The sequence below is a fragment of the Myxine glutinosa genome, chromosome 3 (assembly GCF_964187855.1).
Source record: "Myxine glutinosa chromosome 3, kmMyxGlut1.1, whole genome shotgun sequence".
In the NCBI taxonomy this organism is placed as follows: Eukaryota; Metazoa; Chordata; class Myxini; order Myxiniformes; family Myxinidae; genus Myxine; species Myxine glutinosa.
The window spans coordinates 99917518-99940189 of record NC_136263.1 but is presented as its reverse complement, the minus strand read 5'-3'; the positions used below and the strand labels follow the sequence as shown (position 1 = coordinate 99940189).

The 22672-nt window shown below is 47.1% G+C and overlaps 1 protein-coding gene across 1 annotated transcript in view; it reads right to left on the bottom strand.

The window, feature by feature from the left end:
- Positions 1 to 21742, bottom strand: part of NDEL1 (nudE neurodevelopment protein 1 like 1) — an 86458-nt gene extending 64716 nt beyond the window's left edge. Inside the window, exons 1-3 of the mRNA XM_068110361.2 lie at positions 21402 to 21742; positions 21185 to 21303; positions 10977 to 11130 (exon numbers count right to left, since the gene is read on the bottom strand). Coding sequence (XP_067966462.2) covers positions 10977 to 11130; positions 21185 to 21276 — 246 coding nt within the window. The 5' untranslated portion in view covers positions 21277 to 21303; positions 21402 to 21742. The remainder of the gene's footprint in view (positions 1 to 10976; positions 11131 to 21184; positions 21304 to 21401) is intronic.
- Positions 21743 to 22672: the final 930 nt, after the last annotated feature.

The window sequence follows — 22672 nt, the reverse complement described above, 5'->3', positions numbered from 1 at the left end:
AAGCGCGCATTGATCTGTGAGCGAATTATATAAGCGCACGCGCCAAGCCCTTTGAAGGACTGCGCCATGGACTGCTTATTGTATAGGACTGCGCGGAGAGAGCTCGATTACCACGGACTTGGGGACTTGAGGAACTGCGTGAGGGAGCTCGTTTGATACGAACTGCCGTTGATACGAACTGCCCTTTGAGACGAACTGCCTTTGATAAGAACATTGATCGGGAGAGAGAGAGCGTTGGCACAAAATACGTATTACGTACGCCGCATCCCAGTTCCCCCGATATCTGTAAGGTCCGCTCGCGGTCAACGACAACGACGCGCTGCCGGCCGGCTTCCATCACCACCACGGCATGAGTCGGGACTGGACGAGGAGCCTGGACATCTGCTTGGACCTTCCTCCCCTACCAGCTACCATCCCGTGTGTGTGTCTGTTTGTCCTGGGGTCGTTAAGTTAAGACTGTATAGGTAAGCCTGTGTCCTGCTTCTTCTTCTTCCTCCTGTATATTCCTTTCGTTTCCTCTTCTTTTGCTTGTAAATAATTAATAAACCCACTCTTTGTTCTTCCCTTACTCTGGTTTCCTCTTATTCGATCGCTTTCGTCTTTTCTCAATTGAGTACCTGTGGCCCGATTTGGAAACCGCTCAGAATCGGGTTTAGTCATTTGTTAACGGCTCGGACCGCGGATTGCTAACCGCTCGGCATTTACCATCACGTCCGTGGTTCGAGCAGGAGTTATTTCCCTGCTTTACGGTCGGGTTAGTAAGTAGGTATTTGGGACTTCATTGACCAATGACCCTAGCTAATACCGACTGGAAGGAGCGTTATAACTCGGGTCGGTCAGTCGGTCAGTTATAACTCAGGTCAAGGACTCGGGTCGGTCAGTCACGGACAAGGGGATTAACCCCCCTTGATAAGGGGAGCGCCGACCCCCGAATCCGTAACAATATATATATATATACACACACTACATGACAAAGTATGCGGACACCCCTTCTAATTAGTGGATTCGGCTGTTTTAGCCACACCCATTGCTGACAAGTATATATAATCAAGCACACAGCCATGCAATCTCCGTAGACAAACATTGGCAGTAGAATGGGCCGTACTGAAGAGCTCATTGACTTTCAAGATGGCATCGTCATAGGATGCCACCTTTCCAACAAGTCAGTTCGTCAAATTTCTACCATGCTAGAGCTGCCCCGGTCAACTACAAGTGCTGTTATTGTGAAGTGGAAACGTCTATGAGCACCAACAGCTCAGCCGCGAAGTGGTAGGCCACACAAGCTCACAGAACGGGACCGCCGAGTGCTGAAGCACGTAGCGCGTAAAAATTGTCTGTCCTCGGTTGCAACACTCACTACCGAGTTCCAAACTGCCTCTGGAAGCAACGTCAGTACAACAACTGTTCGTTGGGAGCTTCATGAAATGGGTTTCCATGGCTGAGCAGCCGCACACAAGACTAAGTTAACCATGCGCAATGCCAAGCATCCGCTGGAGTGGTGGAAACCTCGCCGCCATTGGACTCTGGAGCAGTGGAAAGGCGTTCTCCAAATATAAGGTGGATCCAAATGTAAGGCATTTGCCCTGGAAATGCTCAGTCTCAGGATGACGAAAATTACCTGAAAAAGGTCATGTTCACAGACGAAGCTTGTGTTAATGTACCGGGGAAGGTCAACTGGCACAATGTGAAGATTTGGGACTATGAAAATCCCCACATGGTCATTGAACACAGACACAACAGTGCAAAGGTCAATGTGTGGTGTGGCCTTCTCCATGACCACTTGGTGGGTCCGTTTTTCTTTGCGGACGATACAGTAACCTCGTCAATTTACATTGACATGTTGGAAGGATTCGCCTTCCCACAGATTGAAGACATGCAAACCAATTTCATTTTTCTGAAATACAACAACAACAACAACATGCATTTTAAGGCCATTTTCCCTGCTAGAGCGGGGGTTAGCCTTGCGGTCCCCGTGACGATCTTCCCCATTTTGCCCTATTTTCTGCATCTCTCCTTGTTAACCCCCTTACCCGCATTTCTTCTTCCACCATCTTTAGCCAAGTCTTTCTCGGTCTTCCCCGTCCTCTACTTCCTTCTACATTCATTTCCATCACTCTTCTCAACCAGTCACTTTCATCCTTCCTCAACACATGACCAAACCATCTCAACCTGTTCCTCTTCACAGCATCAATCACCGGCTCTATTCCCATCATCTTTCGCAATTCATCATTTGTCTTCCTCTCTCTCAACGATACTCCGCACATCCACTGAACCATTCACATTTCCACCCTTTCCAGCCTTCGTTGCTGGTCGACGTTCATTACCCATGTCTCGCTCCCATAAATCATAACACTTCTCACACATGCAGCATACACCTTTCCCTTCAGCTTCAACGACACTCCCCTCCTCATCAGCACGCCACTCAGTTCCCGAAACTTCTTCCATGCACATCTCACTCTAGCAACCGTTGCCGAGTCTGATCCACATTCTCCATTCAGCATGTTTCAGAGGTAGCAAAATGTTTTCACACCTTCCAGCTTCACGCCGTCTCCAAGATCCAACTCAACATTTCCTCCATCTGCAGCTCCCTCTGTGCACACCTTACATTTGAATGTAGCTGCCACACTGGTTAGTAACCCTCTCAGACCACTACATTTTTGATGAACCCACTCGGCGCACATTGTACATTGAATGGAGTTCACTCCGACACCCTTCCTGCACACAGCACATGGCCACTTCCCAGTTCTTTCCACCTCACCACATGCTTTCCCACTTGCCATCACCTTCGTCTTTCCGATATTCACCTTCAGACCTTTTGTCTCCGTACATTCCTTGCACTTGTTCATCTTTTCCTTCAGTCCATCCATACTTTCCGCAATCAACACCAGATCATCTGCATACAACAACTCCCTCGGTAAACCCTCCTTTACGTTCTGCGCCAGCACCTCCATCACAGCTACAAATAGTAGTGGACTTAGTACCGGCCCCTGATGCACTCCCACCTTCACCTCAAACTCACCACTGTTCCAGTCCTTCGTCCTTACAGCTGTAACCAGCCCTCTCCTCTTTTGTCCTCTTTTGTACATTGCCATCACTACTCTGATCAACCATTCCTCCACTCCTAACTTCCTCAATGCCCATGTCAATACTTTGCGTGGAACCCTATTGAATGCTTTCTCCAGATCAACAAACCCAAGAAACAACTTCTTCCTCTTCTCCATGTACTTCTCCTGCAACTGCCTCACAAAAAAGAGCGCGTCTGTCGTTCCTCTTCCTGTCATAATTCCAAACTGCATTTTGTCGATCTTCACCTTCTTCCTTAACCTCCTCTCCAACACCCTTTCCAATACCTTCATTCCATGCTCCAATAACTTTATCGCTCGGTACAGGCCACACTCCAGAGGGTCACCTTTCCCCTTGTATAGAGGGACGAGGGTACTCAGTTCCCAATCCACTGGAATGCGGCCACCTTTCACCCTTATGTCGCAGACAACCAAGTGGTGCTGTGAAACAGCCTCCTCCCCCGGGATCACCTTTGTGTCCCGGAGGTGCCCCCTATCTCGCCTGCGCACCAGCAGGTAGTCAACGGTTGTCGTCGACCCACCTGACGTGCATGTAACAAGCTTATTATCCTCGATCTGGAACTGAGTATTACAAATCAACAAATCAGCTCCATCAGCAAACTCCAAAATCCTTTCACCTTCTCCATTTCTCACACCATATCCGTAACCCCCATGAACTCCCTCAAAACCGTCCATACTCCTTCCCACATGTCCATTTCGGTCTCCTCCCTCCACAACAACTTCCTCATCTTTCACGTTTTCCATCAGCTTCTCAATTGCACACCAGAACTTGTCCTTCTCTTCATCGCTCCGACCAACCTGCGGTGCATATCCCGAGATGACGTTCACCAAGAGCTTTCGAATCATCATTTTCACCATCATCAACCTATCACTCACTCTTGTCACACTCACCACACTGTTTCCAAACTCCTCAGAAAACAGGACACCAACACCATTCACGCCCTCCGGGCACTCTTGCCACACCAGCTTGTATTTCTGTCCCTGCCTACCCTTCACCATTCGCACACCACTTCCCTTCCATCTCGTCTCTTGCACACAACATATGTCCACTCTTCTTCTGACCAATACTTCCACCACTTCTCCTGATCTCCCTGTCATTGTCCCTAGATTCCATGTCCCAAACCTCAGAAACCGATCTCCACTTCGGGCTGTACTGTTACGTGCTTCTCCCCGACCCCCTGGTCACGGCGTACCTCCGAGCCCCGAGAGGCGTCACGGCAGAAAAATGTGTTATTCTGTATGTCAAAGATCAATGGAGAAGCCACCCCAATTGTTACTCACAAACAAATCCTGTATTAAGATCACACAAGAATAACGGTACAACAACAATAGGAATCAAAAGTATAATCAATATCCTATGATGGCACCATCAGTTTTGTAATATATAACTCACTGCGCTCCAAGTGAGTGAACCAAGAACATTCCCAACGTCTCTTATTCCCGGCTCCAAGCCAAAGTTGATGTGCTCCAGCGATCGCCAGCACGATGTCCCATCGAGACCAGAATCCCGTTCGGATGGCAAGAACAGTCCCGCTGCCAACGCGGGGCACAGGCGCCCTCAAGGCGACTGGGAAATCCAAAGGCGCCCTCCAGGCGCCTAAGAGATCACACCCTTGGGTATGGACGAATGAACCTTCAAAAAGCCACGTCACACACACGCCCCAGATCGACGTCTGAATGCGGTGAAAATGGTCGAAAAGAGACGAAACCGTGAGCGAAGCACAAGTCCTGCGAGAGTCAAAATGGCCGACAACCCGCTCCCGAGACGCAACGGCCCGGCAATAACTCTCCTCGGAATCCACCGCCAAAAACCTGACATGCAGGCTGATCGGCCACAGCGACGACAACTCTGTCGCAGGAATCCCCCTCCCGGAAACCCGAAAGTTCGCTAGTGACTCTTGCTCGCCAACATTCGCTCCAGACCGCAAGTAGGTCGGGCTCCTTCTTGTCCGATTCACTCACTCCGCCCTTTTTTTTTTCCTCTTCTTCCTCTTCGTCGTCCGGTTCCCGATCCGGTTTCCTGTTTCTTTTAACATTAACTTTTTTACCTTTTGAAAACAGTTCATGGACAATAAACCTTTTGAAAACAATAATAGTACATGGAATCAGAAATATTTACAGTGGATGCAAACCACCACAACGGAAGTGACGAATCCGTAACAGTACCTGCCCATATGTGGTTGTAATTGTCATGGTTCTCTTTTTGAGGCAATGTTTTTATGGCCAGATGCCCTTCCTGATGCCAACCCTCTTAGTCGACTCTTACGACACACAGGGATACGGTGTGGCTATTCTAAACCAGGGTACACACTGGTCGATGCCAAAGCTGAAATTGGAAAAACAATATACCCTATTGTACTCCAGGAGATCCCAGGATTACCCACCAAAAATATTGTTGCGGATATGGGATTTGCATCCATCCATATCCGCTTGTAAATATTCCCCTATTTCCTCCATACTTCCCAACTATCCCCAATCCCCCATTCCCTAGTCCCATTTTCTGTAAACAACACTCTGTAGACCCGACCTCCCCCTATTTCCCCCCATTAAATGTCGCATCCAGGTCCACCGCATCTCACGTAGACAACTATAGGACATCTTGCTAGTTATTCTTAGTCTATGTCAGTTAAGGATTCGTTTCCATTAATTCTGACCCTTCGTTGCACCAGAATGTGATTGTATGGCACCGTTAGGAAGTTTAGGACCTCCCAATACCTCCCCGCAGCTCTTCCTCACGGTTCAGAAACAACAACAACAGCAACGGCGGCGGCGTGCACAGGGAGCGCGCGTCCTCACTCCGGCTTGGTTGGTAGGGGGTGTTGGGAGGGCATGAGGCCTTCCCAGCGAGCCGCCATCGAACATGTGCTCGACGGGGTTACCAAATAGGGGCTCCCTGTCAGCTCCTCGTCAAGGGCAGAGCCCGGTAACCCCCGCACCCAATGGAAGCGGCGGACCGGTCCCATCTGGGGCGGAGCCAACCAGCCGAGGGCGTGTCACTCCCCGCTGAGCATGCGCAGGAAGAGGGAGGTGACGTCAGATGCGCGCTGAGCTTGGAGAAAGAAAGACGCCACCCCCGAGCGCTGTGAGGCCTCCCTGCATCTCTTGGACCGTGCTTGATCCTGTCCCCGAGCCAAGGTGCACCTTGTGCTATCGAACTACCTGTCCTTCCCTGCCATCAATCCCTGTGTAAGTCAGCCTTGTTCCGTTTGTCTGTGGTCTGTCTGGGATAAGATAAGATTGTATCTAAGTGCCTATCTCTTCTGTGTCTTTACCTCACTACCTTGTAATCTACCCCTTTTCTCCCCCACTGTAATTATATCCTCCTCCGGAGGTCTTGAGAACTGTACCCCTGGCGTCGTTTCATTTATCCCAGTCGTTGTGTCCTTTCCAATCATTGATTTAGCGTAGCGCGATTTGGCCAACGTTCGGGTGGAATCGGGTGAGTTGGGGAAGAATCGGGGGAACTGTTAGGTCGCGGCAATACCACCGCTCGGTAAATAACATCTAATCCGCGATCCTAAACCAGGGTACACACTGGTCGATGCCAAAGCTGAAATTGGAAAAACAATATACCCTATTGTACTCCAGGAGATCCCAGGATTACCCACCAAAAATATCGTTGCGATCGGATCAGCCGTTTTTGCGGTACCTTCGAACGAACGGACAGACAGACGGACGGACATTTGGTGAATTATAGTAAGATTCCCCCTCTCGCTTTGCATTTGATAGTTGTCAGTTGGTTTGTTCCTTTTCTATTTCATCCCCACTTCCTGCCTTCTTCTTTTGGCTGTGTTTCAGTTTGTGTGCAGCTGGTTCACCCCTCATGTGTCCTTCTCCCCCTCCCCTTGATCTCCCTCTCACTTCTACTCTACTGTCGGTGTTTCCCCCTTTCCATTTTGTTTCCTTCTATTTTGCTCTCGCTCTTCCATGAGTCTCACATAGAGTTATGGTTGTAAAAAAAAAAAAAAAAAAAAAAAAAAAAAAAAAAAAAAAAAAAAACATTGCTATCATACAATTATTTCACACAAAGCAAGTAAGTGAGCAAGAGTATAAATAGGTTTAAACAGAGAATGAAGGCAATTTGCTCACTTTGTAATACTGTAATAGTGAACAAATTAAATCCACTTTCAAAAAACAAAATCACCGTTTAAAGCAAAAACCTTATCCAAACCACATTGTTTTTAAATTCCCGTAACAATATCAAGAGGGTTTAACAAGAAGAGGAACTTTTCCAAAACAGGCACATTTTCTAAACTCCAACAACACTTCCACAAAATGGAAAATGTGAAAGAAGCGTAGGGTGAAGAATCTCTTCAATCGCAGAAACCAAGCCAAAATGACAAAGCAATGTGTTGTGTGCATTTATCCCAAGAAAGACAAGCAATTTGTCGAGCCCAATCAAAACCCAAAATGCCTGATCTTGGTTTGATTCAATAACTTGCCAGGACAAGTCCTGTATTCCTTATGAATAGGGCAAAATGCAAAAACAAAAAACAAAGTATATAAACAGGATGCTCAAAAAGGGGGAAATGAAAGCTCTGTCTATGCGGGACATACCAGGTGCACTATTCATGTTTATACACAGAAGTAGCTCTTTTAAGCTCCCTTACAATCTACCATATAAAATACTGTGTTTGTACTGATGTCTGTCCCCCTTCATAAGGACAATTTGAGTAGGGTGTTAAAGGCCAATATTTTAACACGAATGTGTGTTCACTAAAGTCTATTTTTGTGGATAAAACAAACTCTAAAAACATTTTCCATAAAAGAGTAATCATGTCTCTTTTATTGGAAATGTAGACGGTGGCTTGCAAACCGAGCCTCAAGGGCAGTGTACAGAAGTGTTTAAAAAAAACAATAACCTTTTTGGCCTTTTTGGCCCAGGGGTTGGCCTTTTTGGGCACCATGGTCCCCTTTTTGAAGTAATGTTTTATGGCCGGATGCCCTTCCTGCCGCCAACCCTGTTAGTCGCCTCTTGCGACACACAGGGAATTACCAGGTGAACTGGTACTCAATTTGCCGACCTGGAAGGATGATCATTTACGTCCGTATGATGTCCAGTAATTAAAAAAGATATAAGCACACCTGACACTAGGCCGAGGCTTCAGACTTTGGCACTCTCACAATGCTGTTCCATTAAAAAACTGTTGCAACCCGTCATTTTTGACGGGTTTTTATACCAATAGTCTTATAAAGACTGTTATGTGTGGAGCAAGATTTATTTATTTTTTAATTACCAGATCAAACGAGCGACAACAATGTCAAACAATAACGAGGCTTCGTGTATTTTCCTTTTTAAATGTTTGATTGATGTACTCTTTACAGCGTTGGTGCTGCCGAAGCAGTTTCATAGCAAGGGTTATACAAGGTGGTTTGCCATTGCATTTCCAGTGTTGTTCGTCCGTACTCTATCCTTCTAAACTGGCCTCCAAAGCCAGTCGCCGACTAGGCATCCTCCGTCGTGCGAAGTCCTTCCTTGGTACACCTGAGCTCCTCACCACTTACAAGGCTTTCACCCGCAGCTCTATGGAATACTGCTCTCCCCTCTGGTCTGGTGCTCCTGCCTCACACCTAGCTCGTCTTCACGCTGTTGAAACGAAAGCGTTCAAAATCATTGGAATCTCCCGCGATGAAGCTAACTCCAAGGGCCTTTCACTCACTCACCGCAGGCAGGTTGGTGGTCTTTCCGTCTTCTACCGACTCCTCTCTGGCCTTGCCCCCCCAGCTCTCTCTGGGCTCTGTCCCCCAAATATTCCTACAGGTCGCACAAGATCTGCCTGCAACCCTCTTATGGTTAACCTGCCAAAATCAAGACTTTCTGCTCACCTTCACTCCTTCATTCCTCTTTTCTCCCGCCTCTGGAACAAACTCCCTCACTCCCTTCAATCCCACTCATCCCTCCAGGTCTTTAAAACAGTTGTTCACCACCATCTCTTATCTTCCCCCATCCAAAACCTTGATCTCTTCTACCCCCGCTAATTTCACCCAAAATCATACACTTTTTTTTGAAATACCAACTTCTGTCCTGGAAGTCCTTGGTCTCCTTGTGTTTTATACCTCTCCCCCCCCCCCCCCCCCCTTCCCACGCCTCCTCCCACCCAAGCCCTCTCCCTCCCACACTTCTCCCTGCTCTCAAATGTTGTGTTTGTGTGCTTCCCCTTCTCTCCCCATCTCGTCTTCCGCTCCCTCTTTTTATATATTTTGTTTGTCTGGTTGATTTGTTTGCGAAATAAATGTTAGCTCTTTCACGAGCCTCGAATCAGTATACAAAAAAAAAAAAAAAAAAAAAAAAATGCTGAACATCAAGCAAGGAAGCATCATGGACCATTTCTTTTTTATTTTTTAAAAAGTCTTTCGTCGACTCAGGCCGGAGCTTGAACCAGTGACCTTCCAAACTCAGAGCTGATGCTCTAACCATTACAACACCGAATCTGATTGATAAAATGTACTTGCACAAAATGTATTCTACTTAAATACAGACTTATGATCAGATCATGCTTTCTTATGAACGAAACCATTTTGTTTCAGTCATGCTCAAGCTCACACTTCATACATTTGACATGTTGTGGGTGCATAAAAACGATAATATTTAACAGGTTCAATGCCAAGATGTATATTCCAAGACTATTCATTCCATTGAAGGCGGTTAAGGGTGGACATCGACTTTTTGTGGAACATACAGAAACAATAGTTAGATGCCATTGTTTCATGCGATTACCTTACCATCATCCTGAGCAAGTTATACAGGAAGTGATTTATAAATACCGGTCAAAACAAAACAATTTTTGTATGCAAAATCTAGGCACATAAAAACGAAGACACAGAGGGTAAAATGGCAATGTACTGACATTAGGACCACAGTGGACATAAGAAAGGGAGTATGAACAGGGGGAAAAAAAAAGAGGGATGGGAGGGGAAGAAAGACTAACCTCCAATTAAGAGGGTTGGGTTAAGTAGGGCTAATAGAGTTCACAAAGATCTCAGGTAGAGGTGGGGGGAGGAAGGGGAGGTGAGAGGTGAGAAGAGATGGTGGTGTATGTACAGCTTGCTCAAAGCCTTAGAGGGAAGAGTACGATTGAACAGTCTACTTAAGGAAGTTCAACAAATGGGAAAAAAATAAAAACCAACAAAACAGTGGAGGTGCACAGAAAGCCTGGAATTTGGGAGTCCAACCAGGAGGTGGTTAGTTAAAGAACGAGTATGCCCAGGAAGAACTAGGGGGTGGATGGGTTGAGGATTGAGAGACAGCAGAGGGAGCTAAAATGGAGGAAAATAGTCCCCCTTTCGCTCCGCGGTGCGACGGGGGACAATAATGGGTGGAGGGGGATTATGGAGGGGGTTAGGGCAAATCCTGCCCTAACCTACAGAGGGCACTGCATAAGTGGCACAGACGCACCCTCAGCCAATGATGCTACCCCACATCCTTGTGCTGCATACAAATGAAGGCTACAAGATAATAGTGGCCTTCACGCAACATATGTGACCATTAATACTATAGCGAAGATTGTTTGGGAGTTCCAAATCAAACCTCATACCTACAGACTTGAGGCCTTGCATTTTTTATCTCTTGACCACATAACATCCAACGACATCAAGTTTACCCTTATGGCTGGTATTTCTCCCCAAAGATATCCAAGCAGATCTCATCAAGATGCTACCAAATTGATGGGACAAGTGTATACATGTAGCACAGCGAGTACTTCGAGAAAAGGTGTATTTTCATCAACAATCAACATCCCTGTATTTTTTTAAATTTTCCACAATGAAAAATCCATAACATCCTTTAACTATCCTCTCATATTCCAAGGAACATAATCATTGATGAAAAAGATTATTTCTGACCTGAATACAACATTGTCAAGATAATGAAGCAGCAGGAGTTGTGAAAGTTACCTTGAGGTCTTCGACCTCAACAAAAAGGCGCTCGTTCGTAGCACGCAGTTCTCTGTTTTTCTCTTCCAACTGTTCCAGCTGAGCTTCAAGCTCAGCTTCAAGCTCTCGGCTACCCATCTGGAATTCTTCCAGCTCTTCGAGCGCGTCCTGAGCACTATTAAAAGGAAATGAGAGATTGAGTGACTCGTCAAATACCAGGCACCAACAATTCACATTTCATTGGAAAAAAATTTGAAAAAAACATACACATGCAGCTTAAAAAAAGACTAGCATTTACCTTAGGCATGAACACGAAATTCCAAGGACCATAAGATAAATTGATAAGTTCATGATAGTTCACAAAAAGTTTGGATTCAAGGCCTGACAGCATCTCACAGCACAACATCCTCAGCATAAGAATGGCAAGTCAGCAGTCTCAAGTGCATTTTAAGATTGCAGTTGGGAATCTACACACAGCCTCTTTCAACAGGTGTAAGCCCTGCTGTGTGCCTTTTTCTTGGCAGTTTTGTTGTTTTTTTATTCCGGAATAAAGTTGGGGCTTATACAACAATGAAACAATAGATAACGGGGTTTACAAACATGGAAGAAGGAAGCAGAGGTTGGTTGGGGAGGGGTACTGGTCAAAAATTGGCTGTACACAGAAGCACACTGGAGAAAACAAAAACAGCACATGGAGAAAAGGCGAAACAAAAGTTTAAGATATAAAAATGGAAAAGATAGGTCACGTGAAGGATTGGGGGGTGACAAGATTGCAGCGAGCATTTGAACTCAACATTGAATGAAAACAAGACCAAAAGTCTAACAGCGGCATAGCTGGGCTTGTAAAATATTATAAACCACAAACACACATGATTAGCTTTTCAAACCATCACTAATGCTGTTTATAACATTAAACAAAGCAATATGGAGGAATCTCGACATCCATGAGGTAAGTTTTACACACAGAACTGAGCTACGATCTACTGTAATCTATATACCCCACAAGGGCTGGAGGTGTGCTCATTTACCAAGCAGCAATTGCAAAGTTTGTCGGGCTAACATACAAACTTTTTTGTGTCACGGTATTAGATTTGCGCCAGCCGTTCCTCAGGGTTTTGAATGGAGTGCTTGCTCGAATGCTTAAACCACTTGGCGATCTCTCCACAAGAAACTTGGTAAATGAACACACACCCAATGTTCTTGAGAACCGACCAGTGATCGACTATAATCTACATACCCCAGAGGAATGACCTTTGCTGCCGCTCCCGAAGTGAGCAGGTGTTTACGCCGTAATGGCATCATATTACGTAATGACATAGCATGACGGCCGAACACAAAACTGCTGCTACTTTAATATATATATGTACAAGACATATATTTAACCTCCAGTACATTTGCAGTCACTACAAAGGGATTAGTGTTACGATTAGATTTACTATAATAATAACGTTACGTTACGTTATTATTACGAAAATTATATTATTTTAAAAAAACAACCGAGGTGAATTCCTTACTTCCGCTGCTACACTGCTTCAATCCACCAACTTTTCATTCACGACATTGAGATTAAATTGTTATGGTTATATTTACTATAATATTATTATTATTATTATGAAAACGATACTACTGAAACGATACCACTGTATTAAGAAACCTGGGTTTAATTTGTCTGAAGCAGACGGTGAGTCATAACGCCTAAGGCCTATACGTACTGTATTGTTGGAAGAGCCGTACCGCAAATGCTTTTGACATTTGATGGTCATTTTAACAATCGGTTTGTTTGTGTTTCACACTGAATGAAAAACGTAGAGGTAGAGCATGGCGATTGTGATATATGACAGGTTCGCTGATATGTTCGGCATGAATGGCATATAAATCAAAATGGCGGTGCGTGGAGAGTCAGCCGCAGCACCGCCATAATGACATCAGACGTAATCACATCACCCTGTCATGTGACCAGATTCTCAGCTCTGATTGGTATACGTTTGAGGGGACATACATACATACATACATACATACATACATTGTTCTAGACGGCTCTGCCGGATGGGCTACGCCGTAAAAAATAAGGGCAAGTGACCTGCGTGATTGTAACTGTATGATTGGAAAGGAACAGGGATGCAATTCCAAAATAAATGTGCTTACAAAAGGGGGTTAAAAGGAGTGCAGGTTAATTAAAAGGAGTGCATTTAAATGGAAAGCATGGATTTTGTAATGTGTACAAAGAACGGATTAGTTAATGGAGTAATGCGTTCATATTTGTCGGCCAGAAAGGGATGGAGGACTGAACGAAGAGTGAAGGCAAGAGGACACAACATTTGGCAATTTCAAATGTTTCTTCCGCTTGCTTTCACTTCACATTTCATAACTAGAACGACATTCAGTAGAGAGCATACCTCTGCCTGGTTGGCCATATCACTCAATGGTGAAGAATCACTTAAAAAATTATACTAGCTGGATCCGGATCTTCACCAAAATTGAATCGATTCTTCCTCGTCACACACACAACCTGTCCAACAGGTTTCGTACAAATCCATCAATAACTTTGAGATATCCTGTGATGTATAGTTATGTCCCTATCTCCCAATGGTGAAGAATCACTTTAAAATTCTACTAGCTGGATCCGAATCCGGATCTTCACTAAAATCTGATCATTTCGTCCTCGTCACATACGCTACATCTCTGCCAAATTTCATCCAAATCCATCCACAACTTTGAGATATTTTGTTCACAAACGGACAGACAGACAAGCGGACAGACAGACAGACAGACAGACAGACAGGGGTGAAAACGTAACATCCATCCACCTTTGGTGGCAGAGGTAACTTCCAATTTTCCTACAACTGTATCAATCTAATGCAAATGTTCCAAGATAAAGGTGTTTTCATCGATTTCCCAATAAAAATATCATGGACTCTTGGATCTACAATGCGATCGAGATGATTCAACAGATGTTATTGTGGGTACGTGTATCCGCGTGTGCATGCAGCTGTCGCGGTTTATAGCAGGTGCGTGCGTGCGGCCGTCGCCGTTTACGGCGGGTGCGTGCGTGCGGCCGTCGCCGTTTACGGCGGGTGCGTGCATGCGGCCGTCGCCGTTTACGGCGGGTGCGTGCGTGCGGCCGTCGCCATTTACGGCGGGTGTGTGCGTGCGGCCGTCGCCGTTTACAGCGTGCGTGCGGCCGTCGCCGTTTACGGCGGGTGCGTGCGGCCGTCGCCGTTTACGGCGGGTGCGTGCGTGAGGCCGTCGCCGTTTACGGCGGGTGCGTGCGTGCGGCCGTCGCCGTTTACGGCGGGTGCGTGCGTGCGGCCGTCGCCGTTTACGGCGGGTGCGTGCGTGCGGCCGTCGCCGTTTACGGCGGGTGCGTGCGTGCGGCCGTCGCCGTTTACGGCGGGTGCGTGCGTGCGGCCGTCGCCGTTTACGGCGGGTGCGTGCGTGCGGGCGTCGCCGTTTACGGCGGGTGCGTGCGTGCGGGCGTCGCCGTTTACGGCGGGTGCGTGCGTGCGGCCGTCACCGTTTACGGCGGGTGCGTGCGTGCGGCCGTCACCGTTTACGGCGGGTGCGTGCGTGCGGCCGTCACCGTTTACGGCGGGTGCGTGCGCGCGGCCGTCGCGGTTTACGGATACATGTAGTTTTCGGTTATGGTGGGTACATGCAGTAGTTTTAGGTTATGGTGGGTACTTGTGGTATTTTTATTGTGGCTTGTGGCGCTGCAGATGGAGGAAATGCTGAGTTGGATCTTGGAGACGGCGTGAAGCTGGAAGGTGTGAAAACATTTTGCTACCTCGGAGACATGCTGAATGGAGAAGGTGGATCAGACTCGGCAACGGTTGCTCGAGTGAGATGTGCAAGGAAGAAGTTTCGGGAACTGAGTGGCGTGCTGACGAGGAGGGGAGTGTCGTTGAAGCTGAAGGGAAAGGTGTATGCTGCATGTGTGAGAAGTGTTATGATTTATGGGAGCGAGACATGGGTAATAAACGTAGAGCAGCAACGAAGGCTGGAAAGGGTGGAAATGCGAATGGTTCGGTGGATGTGCGGAGTATCGTTGAGAGAGAGGAAGACAAATGATGAATTGCGAAAGATGATGGGAATAGAGCCTGTGATTGATGCTGTGAAGAGAAAGAGTTTGAGATGGTTTTGGTCATGTGTTGAGGAAGGATGAAAGTGACTGGTTGAGAAGAGTGATGGAAATGAATGTAGAAGGAAGTAGAGGACGGGGAAGACCGAGAAAGACTTGGCTGAAGATGGGGGAAGAAGAAATGCGGGCAAGGGGGTTAACAAGGGGAGATGCAGAAAATAGGGCAAAATGGAAAAAGATTGTCATGGGGACCGCAAGGCTAACCCCCACTCTTGCAGGGAAAATGGCCTGAAAATGCCTGTTGTTGTTGTTGTTGTTGTGGTTACTTGTGGTAGTTTTAGGTTATGGTGGGTACTTGTGGTAGTTTTAGGTTATGGTGGGTACTTGTGGTAGTTTTAGGTTATGGTGGGTACTTGTGGTAGTTTTAGGTTATGGTGGGTCCTTGTGGTAGTTTTTTTTTTTTTTTTTTTTTTTTTTTTTTGTATACAAGATCGAGGCTCGTGAGAGAGCGAACATTAATCACACAGAAAGACAAACCGACACATAAAACATGTAACATAGGGAGCGGTAGACAAGATGGGGAGAGAGGGGGAAGGACACAAACACAACATTTGAGAGCAGGGACCGAGAGACATGGAGACATCGAGAGATCTGAGAGAGGGCGAGGGCTTTGGGGGGGGGGGCGTGGGAAGGGGGCGGTGGGAGAGGTATAAAACATATGGACACTGCCAGGACTTCCAGGAAAGAAGTTGGAATTTCAAACAAGGTGGATCTGGGGTGAATTAGCGGGGGTAGAAAAGATCAAGGTTTTGGATGGGGGAAGATAAGAGATGGTGGTGAACAGCTGTTTTAAAGACCTGGAGGGAGGAGTGGGATTGAAGGGAGTGAGGGAGTTTGTTCCAGAGGCGGGAGAAAAGAGGAATGAAAGAGTGAAGGTGAGCAGAGAGCCGAGATTTCGGCAGTTTAACCATCAGAGGGTTGCTGGCAGATCTTGTGCGACCTGTAGGAATATTTGGGGGACAGAGCACAGAGAGAGCTGGGGGTGCAAGGCCGGAGAGGAGTCGGTAGAAGACAGAAAGACCACCTACCTGCCTGCGGTGAGTGAGTGAAAGGCCCTCAGAGATAGCTTCATCGCGGGAGATTCCAATAATTCTGAAAGCTTTGGTTTCAACAGCGTGAAGCCGAGCTAGGTGTGAGGCAGGAGCACCGGCCCATAGGGGAGAACAGTATTCCATTGAGCTGCGGATGAAAGCCTTGTATGTGGTGAGGAGCTCAGGTGTGCCGAGGAAGGACATTGCACGACGGAGGATGCCCAGTCGGCGACTGGCTTTGGAGGCCAGCTTGGAAATGTGGTTTTCCCAAGAAAGATCATGGCAGATAGTGAGACCCAAAATCTTGAGCGACAGAACTTCTTGGAGAGGATTGTTGAGAAAGTAGATGGGAGGGTTGTCCAGTCGATCTTTTCGGAGAGACATAGTAAGAGTGTGAGATTTGTCAGGATTGAAAGACATGTTCCACTTGTTTGACCAGTCTGTGATTTTGTCCAGGTCTTCAGAGAGTGAGGAGGCAGCAGACTGCCGATCTGAGGGAAGAGGAATGGAGCGGCAGAGAGTGGAGTCATCAGCAAAGAGATAGAGAGGATTTTCGAGAGCGTCAGAGAGATCATTGATGAAGACCAGAAAAAGCACGGGGCCCAGAACACTGCCTTGGGGAACTCCAGCCTGAACAGGAAGAGGAGATGAGAGAAACCCATTCAGGGCCACACGTTGACGACGACTAGAGAGGAAGTCCGCCAGCCATGCGTGGAGATTTCCATGGATACCAAAGGAGGAGAGTTTGGTGAGCAGAGCGGGGTGCCAGACCGTGTCGAAGGCACGTGATATGTCGAGGGAGACAGCTCTAATTTCCTGTTTGGCATTGAGGACCTCCATCCATTGTTGAGACAGCAGAAGCAGCATGTCCAGAGTAGAGTGACCTGGTCTGAAACCAAATTGATGATCAGAGATCAAACCATTGGAGAAGAGGAAACATTTCATATCCGAAGCAATGATGGATTCCATGACTTTGCTGATAATTGGGAGAAGGCTGATTGGTCTGTAGTTGCTAGGATCTGTTTTTGCACCTTTTTTGTGCAAAGCGGTGATGTTGGCTGATTTCCAAGCAGATGGCAGTTGACCTTGAGCAAAAGAGAGGGTGAAGAGAACAGAGAGAGGGTGAGATAGAGCAGCAGAGCAGGATTTTAGGACCCGTGGGCTGATGCCGTCGGGTCCAGTTGCAGAATCAGAGTCGAGGGTTGACAGAAACTTTTCCACCTTGTCAGGAGGAAAGGACACGGAGTCCAGGAGCAGCAGGGTACGACTGGGTATGGTGGGTACAGAGAGGGATGGGTTTGGGACACAAGATTTAGAGGCAAACACAGAGTTGAGGCATTCAGCTTTTTCACGTGCGGAGTCAGCTGTGTAGCCGTTTGAGGTAAGGGAGGGGATGGAGGGGGAACAAACACCAGAAACGGATTTGACCAGACGCCACCAGGATTTGGAAGAGGGAGACAGATAAGAGAGTTCGGTCTTGAGAACGGAGAGATATTGTTTCCTGGCTCTCCTGAGGGTGGACACACACTTGTTTCGGGCTTTGTGAAAGGAAATGAGATTTCCTTCCGTTGGATTTGCTTTCCAGGAGAGGAAGGCAAGTTGTTTCTGGGCAACAGCCTCACCACAAGATTCCGTGTACCATGGACGGGAGGAAGGGTATGACAACTGAAGACGAGATGGGATAAATCTGTGCATGAGAGAGAGCAATTTACTTTGGAAGAATTCCCAGGATGAGTTGATGTCAGAGGTGGTAGAGATGGGAGACCAGTCCAGATGATTGATGGCTGCTTGAAGACCGTGCCAATTGGCCTGAGTGAAATGCCAGACTCGTCGACGCTGAGCAGGCTCCCTGAGGATGGTCAGAGAGATGTCCACTTTAACAAGGACATGATCAGATGATCCGATCGGAGCAGAAGAAGAGCAGCAGACATTTTCAGGGAAGTTAGTCATAACCAAGTCCAGAAGAGAAGATGTTCCGTTGACTGAGATCCGGGTCGGGAAATTGACAGATTGTGTCAGTCCCAGTGAGTCGCAGAAGTCCTTTGCTGAGGAGCCATGGCTGGTGAGAGAGGTACCCACACCCAGCCAACTGGCATGATGACAGTTGAAATCACCACATATGAGGAAGAGAGAGTTGGGATAAGTAGATAGAAGTTGGTCCATATCATCAGACAGCGAGATGTAGATGGAGTCATCACTGTTTGGTGGACGGTACAACACACATATGAACAAGAGGTGGGAGCGAAGGGGAAGCCGTAGCCAGAGGTATTCCTGGGGGTGAGGTGGAGAGAGTGCAGTGCAGGGCGAGTGAGGAAGAGAGTTTTTGATAAAGATAGCAACCCCGCCTCCAGGACGAGGCTCAGGTCTATCATACCGGAGGAGGGAGTAGCCCGGGAGAGATACTATGGAATCAGAGACATCATAAAGGAGGAAAGTTTCTGTTAAGCAGATCACGTCTGGTTTGACAGAAGCAACCTGTATGGAGAGATCAGTTAAGTTTGAACGAAGGCCCCGGATGTTTGAGGTCTATACCGTTAATGAAGAGGAAGGGGGAGCATCAGATACAGAACAGGGGGGAGGAGGGGTAGGGTAAGATGTGGAAGAGGTGGAAGAGGTAGGGAGAGCTGTTGAAGGTGTGTCAGAGATTTCAGAATAGCTCGGAGAAAGGGAAGGATGGGGCGGACAAAAGGTTTGATGGTGATTGGGTGAGCCACAATGAGGTGTTATTTGAGGAGGGGGAAGAGCGAGGCAGAAGGTTGGGGGAGATGGAGGTGAGAGTTTGAAGGCGGAAGAAGCGGGGAGGACGCTTTGAGGAGGGGGAGTGAGAGGGGGGAAATTGAGAAGCAATGAGGGTGGGGAGATTTGAAGGGGAGGGGTGAGGGGGGAGTTTGGGAGGGAAGGGACAAGGGGAGGGATTTGAAAGGGATGGGATATGGGGGAGATTTGGAGGGGAGGGGTGAGGCAGGAGTCTAGGAGGGGAGGGGCGAGGGGGCGTCTTGGCGGGGAGGGGTGAGGGGGTAGTTTAGGAGGGAGGGGGCAAGGGGGGAGATTTGAAAGGGATGGGTGATGGGGAAGATTTGGAGGGGAGGGGTGATGGGGAAGATTTGGAGGGGAGGGGTTATGGGGAAGATTTGGAGGGGAGGGGTGAGATTGGATTTTTGAAAGTGTACGATTTATGGGAAACGAACATTTATTGCAAAATGAGTTTCTTGTGACCTTCGAGTTAAAAATACGTTTAAGGACGCTGGATGGAGGATGGAGTGCAGGAGAGTTTAGGGAATGTAGAAAAAAGGCACTATAGGAGATGGATATTTTTTTTGGGATGAATTGATTTGGTGAGAAAGTCGAAAGCAGCCTTTTAAAGAAGAAGAAGAAAAAGGTGTTATAAAATATGACGGAATACATAACTTGAGGGGAAAGTGTAAACATTGAAGGTTAATGAGTGAAAACTATCTGGGGAAATGGGGGAGAAACACGTGGTCGAAGAACGAACGAACGAATAAGAATGAATAAACGAATGAGAACAGAGAAGGAAATGTTTTTTTTTTTTTTTTTTTTTTTTTTGAGTTGAGTTGAGATTTACACAAGGAAGTAGGCTATGGGTGAAAAGACTGGGAATACAGAGAACGAAAGTTATTGGATCACAAACGACGGACCGCTGAGAAAAACAAAGCCTCAAGGTTGTACAGTGCACACTGTACAAGGCCTCAAGACACGACACGAATTAACACGATTTTCAATACAGGTATGAAAGATTTTCACCGAAAATTTTAGTTTTAGGTTATGGTTATGGTGGGTACTTGTAGTTTTAGGTTATGGTGGGTACTTGTGGTAGTTTTAGGTTATGGTGGGTACTTGTGGTAGTTTTAGGTTATGGTGGGTACTTGTGGTAGTTTTAGGTTATGGTGGGTACTTGTGGTAGTTTTAGGTTATGGTGGGTACTTGTGGTAGTTTTAGGTTATGGTGGGTACTTGTGGTAGTTTTAGGTTATGGTGGGTACTTGTGGTAGTTTTAGGTTTTGGTAGGTACTTGTGGTAGTTTTAGGTTATGGTGGGTACTTGTGGTAGTTTTAGGTTATGGTGGGTACTTGTGGTAGTTTTAGGTTATGGTGGGTACTTGTGGTAGTTTTAGGTTATGGTGGGTACTTGTGGTAGTTTTAGGTTATGGTGGGTACTTGTGGTAGTTTTAGGTTATGGTGGGTACTTGTGGTAGTTTTAGGTTATGGTGGGTACTTGTGGTAGTTTTAGGTTATGGTGGGTACTTGTGGTAGTTTTAGGTTATGGTGGGTACTTGTGGTAGTTTTAGGTTATGGTGGGTACTTGTGGTAGTTTTAGGTTATGGTGGGTACTTGTGGTAGTTTTAGGTTATGGTGGGTACTTGTGGTAGTTTTAGGTTAAGGTGGGTACTTGTGGTAGTTTTAGGTTATGGTGGGTACTTGTGGTAGTTTTAGGTTATGGTGGGTACTTGTAGTAGTTTTAGGTTATGGTGGGTACTTGTACTTGTAGTACTTTTAGGTTATGGTGGGCACTTGTACTTGTAGTAGTTTTAGGTTATGGTGGGTACTTGTACTTGTAGTAGTTTTAGGTTATGGTTGGTACACGGAGTTTTGGGTTATGGTTGGTACACATTGCCATTATAGGTTATATGGGGTACATCTTATACTATCGTTGAATCAAGTTGTTTGGTTTCCTGTATTCATAAGTCCTACTTCTTCCAGGCGAGTAATAGCAGATTTGTAAGGTTGAGGCATCCAATGTGAATGTGCAAAGCACGTTGGCAAAGTTATCAGCAAATGCGGCCAAAAGGACGTTCCAGGGGCACCCGCGTGAAAAGGGCGGCAGATCAACTCACTGTACATCGAAAAATAACACACGACCGGGAACTAAGGACACCAGGAGGAAGGACAACCCCAGGTCACCGGGTCAGGGCGTCTAACTGGGACATTTAAACACATTAGCGTATGAATTGAATGCGGGTCTCCGGCTGGAGGAATCGTGCGAGACCTTTAAACCGCACCCAGGAATGAGAAAAGTGACCCGGGGTGAAGCACCAGCACCTACCTCTCTTTATACTTCAAGGCAAGATCCTTCCAATAGGCCAACTCTTCGTCTTGTGATGCGAAGTCAACAATCTCAACGTCATCCATCATCATGGTGTGGTATTCAGTACCGGAAAAACACTGAGAACGACGCGAGCGTTAGCAGGTGGACACAACAACTACGCGGGGGAAGCAGGTACACGGAAAGGTAACACTCGTCCCTCGGCTCACGGACTTACCTGGAAGCAGTCACACTCGGGCCACAACTGGCACCGCTGTGACCTCAAGCCGAACGCCGACTTCAGTCAGCCACGTCTACGCTCGCATTCCGAATCCGGGCCACAGGCGAAGCGGCGAGGCCCAAGCACCCGAATCGACCCAAAAAAACAACCTCAACCTTTCCTGTGGCTAATAAACGGCGGATGGAGGTGTGAATGGGGAGGAAAAGCTAATGTAATGAGTGAGATGAAAAACTATGCGAACGACGCATCGTGAGGTGCCGCCTTTAGCCGGGTCCGGTGAGCGTGACGAAACGTCACGGGTCACGTGGTGTCTTACGGCCTCCGTGCCACCCAATCGTATCCTCCTTTGTCAATGGCCGTCGATTTGAAAAAATATAACGGCGAGTAGTCTGAGGGCCGGAGTACGTCACTCGTAGGTTACGTCACCGTATCAATCACTGCTCTTTGGGTGGTACGGAATATGACGTTTTGAAATTGCTTTACGAGGTATGTTAGGCGGTTTGTGTTGTTACTAAGGCAACCAAAATATGCTAAGATTAATACGTGGACATATTATATTCACTGAGGTGCAACGAGTTGGAAATCCTGGGGAATTCTCATTCAGGTTGATGGATACTTAATGACTTCGTTATGGAAAACACAAAAATTGCAAAGACCCGTTTAATGTTTTGATCAGGTGGGGGGATCACGATGACGATGTTCGGCAGTGAACTGGGTGGTGTATGTTGTCTTCAGGTACGTACCTGGAAATGCATTGTTTTCCTGTGAATCCGAATCCCGCCAAAAGCTTCAGCCCAGGTGACATGTCGACTCGGGGTGCCAGTCCTGTGCCACATGTGGGAACGCACCATCCTCCCCACGGAGATGTAAATATGGTCGTTTTGTTTGCGTTGTCGTTCTTGCTTTGTTATGGAGTCTGCGGCTGCCGGTTGCATCATTTCTGTGCTGCTGATGCAGTGCCCCTCTGTTCGCAGTAAGCTGATACTCATTTAACCGACCTCGGAAGGATGACAGGCTGACTCGACCCACCTGGTGTTATTTAACGGCCCAACAGGGACCCAAACTCAAGACCCGGAGATCTCAAGCCAGCCACCTTTACCGTTAAGTTAACACGAAGCGTTGTTTGCATTGAGGTTTTAGATGCAGTGGTTCCCATGGTATCTCGCGAAGAGTAGGCCATTGCGTGCTGGTGAAGGGAAGGGGAGGACAAATTTACCCAAGCGAGGAGTGATTTAACCAAGCGAGGAGTGATTTAACCTCAGCGCTAT